At 40.7% G+C, this 10,483-nt stretch overlaps 1 protein-coding gene across 2 annotated transcripts; it reads left to right on the plus strand.

Annotated features, from left to right (window-relative positions):
• The first annotated feature begins 6,534 nt into the window (after window positions 1-6,534).
• On the plus strand, window positions 6,535-9,348 carry LOC115121127 (GTPase IMAP family member 9-like). Of its 2 annotated transcripts, none has more exons than XM_029650154.2 (2): window positions 6,535-6,618; window positions 8,222-9,348. In XM_029650154.2, exon 2 carries the CDS (start codon window positions 8,251-8,253, stop codon window positions 8,947-8,949), a length of 699 nt encoding a protein of 232 aa, XP_029506014.1. In that variant the 5' UTR covers window positions 6,535-6,618; window positions 8,222-8,250; the 3' UTR covers window positions 8,950-9,348. The 2 variants fall into 2 exon arrangements, with proteins under 2 accessions (XP_029506014.1, XP_029506015.1); XM_029650155.2 differs by having other exon boundaries at window positions 6,543-6,622.
• Window positions 9,349-10,483: the final 1,135 nt, after the last annotated feature.

The following is a 10,483-nucleotide window of genomic DNA, read 5'->3' on the forward strand; positions in this document are numbered from 1 at the left end:
AATACCATAACCTCATAACTAATACAGAATTAATACCATAACCTCATAACTAATACCATAACCTCATAACTAATACAGAATTAATACCATAACCTCATAACTAATACCATAACCTCATAACTAATACAGAATTAATACCATAACCTCATAACTAATACAGAATTAATACCATAACCTCATAACTAATACAGAATTAATACCATAACCTCATAACTAATACAGAATTAATACCATAACCTCATAACTAATACCATAATCTCATAACTAATACAGAATTAATACCATAACCTCATAACTAATACAGAATTAATACCATAATCTCATAACTAATACCATAACCTCATAACTAATACAGAATTAATACCATAACCTCATAATTAATACCATAACCTCATAACTAACACAGAATTAATACCATAACCTCATAACTAATACCATAACCTCATAACTAACACAGAATTAATACCATAACCTCATAACTAATACCATAACCTCATAACTAATACAGAATTAATACCATAACCTCATAACTAATACCATAACCTCATAACTAATACAGAATTAATACCATAACCTCATAACTAATACCATAACCTCATAACTAATACAGAATTAATACCATAACCTCATAACTAATACCATAACCTCATAACTAATACAGAATTAATACCATAACCTCATAACTAATACAGAATTAATACCATAACCTCATAACTAATACCATAACCTCATAACTAATACAGAATTAATACCATAACCTCATAACTAATACAGAATTAATACCATAACCTCATAACTAATACCATAACCTCATAACTAATAACATAACCTCATAACTGTCACGCCCTGGTCTAAGTATTTTGTGTTTTTCTTCATGTATTAGGTCAGGCCAGGGTGTGGCATGGAGTTTTTGTATTGTGGTGTGTTTTGTCTTGGGGTTTTGGTGTGTATGTATTTGGGATTGTAGCTAGTGGGGTTATCTAGCAAAGTCTATGGCTGTCTGGAGTGGTTCTCAATCAGAGGCAGGTGCTTATCGTTGTCTCTGATTGGGAACCATATTTAGGCAGCCATATTCTTTGAGTTTGTCGTGGGTGATTGTCCTTAGTGTCTTTGTTCCTGTCGCTGTATTTAGTTGACAAGTATAGGCTGTTTCGGTTTTCATTAAGTTTATTGTTTTGTAGTGTTTTGTGTTTATTCGTGTTTACGTTTGTTTCATTAAACATGGATCGCAATCTACACGCTGCAGTTTGGTCCGACTCTCCTTCACCACACCTAGAAAACCGTTACAATAACTAATACAGAATTAATACCATAACCTCATAACTAATACAGAATTAATACCATAACCTCATAACTAATACAGAATTAATACCATAACCTCATAACTAATACAGAATTAATACCATAACCTCATAACTAATACAGAATTAATACCATAACCTCATAACTAATACAGAATTAATACCATAACCTCATAACTAATACCATAACCCAGGGTTCTCTAACCCTGTTTCTGGAGAGATAACCTCCTGTAGGTTTTAACTCCAACCCTGTTCCTGGAGAACTACCCTCCTCTAGGTTTTCTGACCCACTGGGAATGTGATGGAAGAAATAAAAGCTTAAATAATTCTCTATTATTCTGACATTTCACATTCTTAAAATAAAGTGGTGATCCTAACTGACCTAAGACAGGGAATTGTTACTAGGATTAAATGTCAGGATGTGAAAAATTGAGTTGAAATGTCTTTGTCTTCGGTAAACTTCCGACTTCAACTGTATGTAGGAGCATGCAAATGAATCCTTCCTCCATACAGACTGGTTCTGTATGTTAAAACAGCTTTCCATAATTAAATCCTCTGGGGAATTATTTATACACTGCTCAAAAAAATAAAGGGAACACTTAAACAACACAATGTAACTCCAAGTCAATCACACTTCTGTGAAATCAAACTGTCCACTTAGGAAGCAACACTGATTGACAATAAATTGCACATGTTGTGCAAATGGAATAGACAACAGGTGGAAATTATAGGCAATTAGCAAGACACCCCCAGTAAAGGAGTGGTTCTGCAGGTGGGGACCACAGACCACTTCTCAGTTCCTATGCTTCCTGGCTGATGTTTTGGTCACTTTTGAATGCAGGCGGTGCTTTCACTCTAGTGGTAGCATGAGACAGTCTACAACCCACACAAGTGGCTCAGGTAGTGCAGCTCATCCAGGATGGAACATCAATGCGAGCTGTGGCAAGAAGGTTTGCTGTGTCTGTCAGCGTAGTGTCCAGAGCATGGAGGCGCTACCAGGAGACAGGCCACTACATCAGGAGACGTGGAGGAGGCCGTAGGAGGGCAACAACCCAGCAGCAGGACCGCTACCTCTGCCTTTGTGCAAGGAAGAGCAGGAGGAGCACTGCCAGAGCCCTGCAAAATGACCTCCAGCAGGCCACAAATGTGCATGTGTCTGCTCAAACGGTCAGAAACAGACTCCATGAGGGTGGTATGAGGGCCCGACGTCCACAGGTGGAGGTTGTGCTTACAGCACAACACCGTGCAGGATGTTTGGCATTTGCCAGAGAACACCACGATTGGCAAATTCGCCACTGGCACCCTGTACTCGTCACAGATGAAAGCAGGTTCACACTGAGCACATGAGACAGACGTGACAGATTCTGGAGACGCCGTGGAGAACGTTCTGCTGCCTGCAACATCCTCCAGCATGACCGGTTTGGCGGTGGGTCAGTCATGGTGTGGGGTGGCATTTCTTTGGGGGGCCGCACAGCCCTCCATGTGCTCGCCAGAGGTAGCCTGACTGCCATTAGGTACTGAGATGAGATCCTCAGACCCCTTGTGAGAACATATGCTGGTGCGGTTGGCCCTGGGTTCCTTCTAATGCAAGACAATGCTAGACCTCATGTGGCTGGAGTGTGTCAGCAGTTCCTGCAAGAGGAAGGCATTGATGCTCTGGACTGGCCCGCCCGTTCCCCAGACCTGAATCCAATTGAGCACCAATCTGGGACATCATGCCTCGCTCCATCCACCAACGCCACATTGCACCACAGACTGTCCAGGAGTTGGCGGATGCTTTAGTCCAGGTCTGGGAGGAGATCCATCAGGAGACCATCCGCCACCTCATCAGGAGCATGCCCAGGCGTTGTAGGGAGGTCATACAGGCACGTGGAGGCCACACACACTACTGAGCCTCATTTTGACTGGTTTTAAGGACATTACATCAAAGTTGGATCAGCCTGTAGTGTGGTTTTCCACTTTAATTTTGAGTGTGACTCCAAATCCAGACCTCCATGGGTTGATAAATTTGATTTCCATTGATAATTTTTGTGTGATTTTGTTGTCAGCACATTCAACTATGTAAAGAAAAAAGTATTTAATAAGAATATTTCATTCATTCAGATCTAGGATGTGTTATTTTAGTGTTCCCTTTATTTTTTTGAGGAGTGTATCAAAAATGTAATTATCGATATCAAAAATCTGAATTATTGAAATCGATATTTACATTTTTTATATAACAATTCTGTTATATTTGATATAAAACATACAATTATTGATATAAAAAAATTATATTAATATATTTCAAAATGGCTTTCCAATTCTAGATTAATTTTCATATATTTATCATAATTAACACTGAGCACCAATCAACTTCGACTGACAACATTTTCCATCAAATAATATCACTTGCAGTTGGCAGAATCCATTAACGTACTTCTCTACAAATCATTTAGAGAGGGTGAGTGTGAGATCAAATCAAATTTATTTATATAGCCCTTCGTACATCAGCTGATATCTCAAAGTGCTGTACAGAAACCCAGCCTAAAACCCCAAACAGCAAGCAATGCAGGTGTAGAAGCACGGTGGCTAGGAAAAACTCCCTAGAAATGACCAGCATGGTCGAATAATAATATGGCAGAACCGTTGAAACTGGAGCAGCAGCACGGCCAGGCGGACTGGGGACAGCAAGGAGTCATCATGGCAGGTAGTCCTGAGGCATGGTCCTAGGGCTCAGGTCCTCCGAGAGAGAGAAAGAAAGAGAGAGAGAGAGAATTAGAGAAAGCACACTTAAATTCACACAGGACACCGAATAGGACAGGAGAAGTGCTCCAGATATAACAAACTGACCCTAGCCCCCCGACACATAAACTACTGCAGCATAAATACTGGAGGCTGAGACAGGAGGGGTCAGGAGACACTGTGGCCCCATCCGAGGACACCCCCGGACAGGGCCAAATAGGAAGGATATAACCCCACCCACTTTGCCAAAGCACAGCCCCCACACCACTAGAGGGATATCTTCAACCACCAACTTACCATCCTGAGACAAGGCTGAGTATAGCCCACAAAGATCTCCGCCATGGCACAACCCAAGGGGGGGCGCCAACCCAGACAGGATGACCACATCAGTGAATCAACCCACTCAAGTGACACACCCCCTCCAGGGACGGCATGAGAGAGCCCCAGTAAGCCAGTGACTCAGCCTCTGTAATAGGGTTAGAGGCAGAGAATCCCAGTGGAAAGAGGGGAACCGGCCAGGCAGAGACAGCATGGGTGGTTCGTTGCTCCAGAGCCTTTCCGTTCACCTTCCCACTCCTGGGCCAGACTACACTCAATCATATGACCCACTGAAGAGATGAGTCTTCAGTAAAGACTTAAAGGTTGAGACCAAGTTTGCGTCTCTGACATGGGTAGGCAGACCGTTCCATAAAAATGGAGCTCTATAGGAGAAAGCCCTGCCTCCAGCTGTTTGCTTAGAAACTCTAGGGACAATTAGGAGGCTGCGTCTTGTGACCGTAGCTTACGTGTAGGCATGTACGGCAGGACCAAATCAGAGAGATAGGTAGGAGCAAGCCCATGTAATGCTTTGTAGGTTAGCAGTAAAACCTTGAAATCAGCCCTTGCTTTGACAGGAACCTAGTGTAGGGAGGCTAGCACTCAGGATTCTAGCAGCCATATTTAGCACTAACTGAAGTTTATTTAGTGCTTTATCCAGGTACGAGAGCCACTTACGGAGCCACTCCTTAGTTGCCCTGGCTGTGTGTTTCGGGTCATTGTCATGCTGGAAGACCCATCTTCAATGGGGGAAGGAGGTTGTTGGCCAAGATCTCGCGATACATGGCCCCATCCATCCTCCCCTCAATACGGTGCAGTTGTCCTGTCCCCTTTGCAGAAATGCATCCCCAAAGAATGATGTTTCCACCTCCATGCTTCACGGTTGGGATGATGTTCTTGGGGTTGTATTCATCCTTCTTCTTCCTCCAAACACGGCGAGTGGAGTTTAGACCAAAAAGCTCTATTTTTGTCTCATCAGACCACATGACCTTCTCCCATTCCTCCTCTGGATCATCCAGAAGGACATTGGCAAACTTCAGAGGGGCCTGGACATGCGCTGGCTTGAGCAGGGGGACCTTGCGTGTGCTGCAGGATTTTAATCCATGACGGCGTAGTGTGTTACTAATGGTTTTCTTTGAGACTGTGGTCCCAGCTCTCTTCAGGTCATTGACCAGGTCCTGCCGTGTAGTTCTGGGCTGATCCCTCACCTTCCTCATGATCATTGATGCCCCACGAGGTGAGATCTTGCATGGAACCCCAGACCGAGGGTGATTGACCGTCATCTTGAACTTCTTCCATTTTCTAATAATTGCGCCAACAGTTGTTGCCTTCTCACCTAGCTGATTGCCTATTGTCCTGTAGCCCATCCCAGCCGTGTGCAGGTCTACAATTTTATCCCTGATGTCCTTACACAGCTGTCTGGTCTTGGCCATTGTGGAGAGGTTGGAGTCTGTTTGATTGTGTGTGTGGACAGGTGTCTTTTATACAGGTAACGAGTTCAAACAGGTGCAGTTAATACAGGTAATGAGTGGAGAACAGGAGGCTTCTTAAAGAAAAACAGGTCTGTGAGAGCCGGAATTCTTACTGGTTGGTAGGTGATCAAATGCGTATTGCATGCAATACAATGCTAATTAATTACTTAAAAATCATACAATGTGATTTTCTGGATTTTTGTTTTAGATTCCTTCTCTCACAGTTGAAGTGTACCTATGATAAAAAATTACAGACCTCTACATGCTTTGTAAGTAGGAAAACCTGCAAAATCTGCAGTGTATCAAATACTTGTTCTCCCCACTGTACATGTAGTTATTACCAAGCAGGAGTTCCCCACATTGTAGCCTGTACATTTAATATATTCCCTGATCTTGAATTCTACCTCAAAATGTTGAAAATTAGACTAAGCTGATCATTATCTGCAGCCAGATTGTAGTGAACATTTCAAACAACACTTTTCGAACTGGCCCTGAATTGGCCGGGCCGGGAGAGCTCATTGTCAACAAGGGCAGAGCACATGCATTTTAAAGGTCATTTAGGCTTGAGCCAAAATCTTCCGCATTTGCGTAATGGAAATTGCATTTTAAAAAGTGCAGACAGTAGCCCATAGCCTACAGTGTGTTTGCCCACAATGCGCCTTTGATTGTTTACTGGCCTCAGCAGGCTACGTTTATGAATGATTTTGCCTATAGGCCTGGGAGTGGTTTCAGTGACAGATAAAATAAGAACACTCAAGGCTTAAAGTCAAACTGTTGTTGCCGTTGAAGATATATAGCCTAACACGAAAGTAGGTAAGTTGTTATTTATTTGAATGATTAATGATTAATGTAAATTAGAAGACTAGATTATTAGTAGCCTAGTACGGTCTACAGTAGAATAATGGGCTAAATGAAAAACAATGTGTTAGCTTCCTAAGTGGTCTGAATTTGGAAATGTATAACTGCGTCAGTGAAGACGTATTGTCCATAGACATATGCCTATTGTCAATATAATTGTGTTATGCTATGTTATGTGTTATATTTTTCTTTCAGTAATAAACAGTCATTTCAACAAAGTCATTTTACATGAAGACTGATGGTTTTACGATAAATGTCCTATTCCTGAAACAAAGCAGGAAAACAACTTTTAACCAAAATGCAATGACATGGCTCAGGGTTTTGTTGATTTCACTTTGAATTCACGTTAGTTGAGAAGTTATTTCCTTAAGTCCACCAACAGCAGTCAACATAGTGACAAATCAAATTTTTCAAATTTCAATAGCTCTTTAACCATTACTCCTAAAACATTCCAAACTGGTTCTATGTAACCTGATAGCATAGACACATATTGCACAATCTTTTTTTGTCGATTTACATCTCACACTATTTTAAATTCTTTTTTTACATTAGAATTTCAATAGATCCTTGGTCATGTGACCTACTGACCTCAAACAAGGTTCAGAATGTCCACTGACTACCCTTCTATATTGCACACCCTTTAGTGTGTCCTTTTTCATCTCACACTATTTTACATTAACTTTGTAATCTTTAGAATTTCAATAGCTCCTTGGTCACATGACCTACTGACCTCAAACAAGGTTCAGAATGTACAGTCAGTTGGCCTACACACTGCACACCCTTTAATTTGTCTATTTTCTATTTTCCTTGTTTGAGTCCAGTGGGTCACATGACCAAAGAGCTATTGAAATTCAAATGTAAAACAAGTTTGTATTTTGTTTATGCTCACTAGCTAATTCAACAAGGATTACACAATGCTGCTCACATTTCTACCAGTTTATTGGCTTTGGAAAGCGAATGAATGTCCAAATCTTGAAAATAATAACTGTGCAATGTTTCCAACATCATGACACTTATTTGGAGTCTGCGGCTCAAGTGGTTTGAAAGCTATTGAGGTTTGAAAGCTTGAATATCTGTTGATATATACTTGAGGAAGATTGATTGAATATTGAATTAATCAGATGTTCTTTTGTGTTAAAAATAGTCATATTCAAATACATCACACTACCCATTTAGTGATGACAGGAAGCATTTGAACCATAAAATGCGGTGAAAGACCCCTCTAGACTTATGGTTAAAGCTATACAATCTGGGATAACAACAATGTCAACTAATTACCCCCCCATTTATAAGTGGTATTCTTCAAGAATTAATGCAGATCAAGAATTGAAATTACTCTTGAACAGCTTCCAAAATCCTAGATTGAAGCTTTAATAAGTTGACTTGCGTACAAGAGCTCCCGAGTTTGTACAAATCCCACCCGAACTCACCATAAAGATTTAAACACCAGACTTAAATCATTATTCAGTGCACCAATAACTGCCTGTACAGGGGATGAGATTGTAGTCATTTTACTGTATCAGTTTATCAAATGTGATGTATTTCTCTATACAGATTCAACAGTTTCAAGGAGCTCCTCCACCATGAATCTCCCAGAGAGGAGGATTGTTCTGCTTGGAAAAACCGGTACTGGGAAGAGTGCAACAGGAAACACCATCCTGGGTGGGACAAGTTTCCATTCTGAACTGAACTCGTCCTCTGTAACATGTAAAACAGAAATGAAGCAGGCAGCAGTAGATGGGAGGGATGTCCGTGTGGTTGACACTCCAGGACTGTTTGACACAACGCTTACTGCTGACGAATTAGCAAAGGAGATTGGTACGAGCATCTATGAGTCTAGCCCAGGGCCTCATGCCTTCCTCATAGTTTTACGAGTGAATGACAGGTTCACAGAGCAGGAGAAACAAGCTATTGAAACTCTAGAGAGTGTGTTTGGGTCAGGACTGGCAAAGCACTCCATCATCCTCTTCACCCATGGAGATGCTTTAGAGGGTAACGTTATAGAGAAGCTGATTGGTGGGAACAGTGACCTCAGTAGAGTGATAGAGCAGTGTGGGGGGAGGTACCATGTTCTCAACAATAAAGCCATAGGAAACAGAGTTCAGGTCACAGAGCTGATGGAGAAGATAGACAGAATGGTGGAGGACATTGGAGGAATCTGCTTCACCAATGATATATTTGCAGATGTAAAGGGATTGAGCTTCATTGATTTTTTAAAGAAACACTGGAAATGTCTTGCTTTTTCCGCACTGCTACTTGTAATGAAATGTAAAAAAATGTAGTACAACCTCAATACTGATAACGCTTTTAACGCAGCAAGTATACTCAAAACCGTTTATTGTGCATTCATTTTGTTTGGAGACATCTTTCACCACATAACAATTTATCCAAAATATACGTTTACTGTAAAATACCATGAGAACATTGATTTAATCACCAAAACACAAGATAATGGAATCTTCTCAATTTAGTTTTTTTAACAGCCAGTTAATCCAATAGCAATAAATGCAAGATACATGTTTATAACTTGCCTTTTGAATGTAATGTGCTAGATCCTGTAGTTCCGGCCTGTTAAATATCAAAGAAAAATTATACAAAATATTTTGTTTGGGGAAGTGAAAATTGCATGAATATTTTTTGTTATTGTTAAATCTACTTTTAAAGACTTATTTTTTCTTCTGCATTGCTCTTTATCACTGTTTTTATAACTATTTTCCTTCAATTTAATCATATTATTGTTTTGATTTGATCTGTTTTATCATACACTGAAGAAAAATATAAACATATAAACATGTTGGTTCCATGTTTCTGCTGAAATAACAGAATCCAGATATTTTCCACACGTACAAAAAGCGTATTTCTCTTAAAATTTGTGAACAGATTTGTTTATGTCACTTTTAGTAAGCATTTCTCTTTTACCAAGATAATCCATCCACCTGACAGGTGTGGCATATCGACTAGCTGATTAAACAGCATGATCATTACACAGGTGCACCTTGTGCTGGGGGACAATAAAAGGACACTGAAATGTGCAGTTTGTTACACAATGCCAAAGATTTCTCAACTTTTGAGGGACTGTCCAATTGGCATGCTGACTGCAGGAGAATGTAATGTTCATTTCTCTACCACAAGCCTCCTCCAACACCGTTTTAAAGAATTTGGCAGCATGTCTAAGCAGCCTGACAACTGTTTACTGATGTCAACGTTATGAACAGAGCGCCCCATGATGGTGGTGGGATTATAGTAGGGGCAGGCATACGCTATGGACAACGAACACAATTGCATTTTATTGATTGCAATGTTAATGCACAGAGATACCATGACAAAATCCTGAAGCCCATTGTCGTGCCATTCATCCTCATGTTTCAGCATGACAATGCACGGCCTCATGTTGCAAGGATCTGTACACAATTCCTGGAAGCAGAAAATGCCCCAGTTCTTCCATGGGCTGTCTACTCACCAGACATGTAACCCATTGAGCATGTTTGGGATGCTCTGGATTGACGTGTACGACAATGTGTTCCAGTTCTTGCCAATATCCAGCAACTTCACACAGCCATTAAAGAGGAGTGGGACAATATTCCACAGGCCACAATCAACAGCCTCATCAACTCTATGTGAAGGAGATGTGACGTGCTGCATGAGGCAAATGGTGGTCACGCCAGATACTGACTGGTTTACTGATCCACACCCCTACCTTTTTGTGTCCAACAGATGCATATCTTTATTACCAGACACGTGAAATCCATACATTAGCATCCAATGTATTTATTCAAATCGTTGAAATTGTTGCATGTTTTGTTTATACATTTACAT

The sequence above is a fragment of the Oncorhynchus nerka genome, unplaced genomic scaffold, assembly GCF_034236695.1.
Source record: "Oncorhynchus nerka isolate Pitt River unplaced genomic scaffold, Oner_Uvic_2.0 unplaced_scaffold_101___fragment_2___debris, whole genome shotgun sequence".
NCBI lineage: Eukaryota > Metazoa > Chordata > Actinopteri > Salmoniformes > Salmonidae > Oncorhynchus > Oncorhynchus nerka.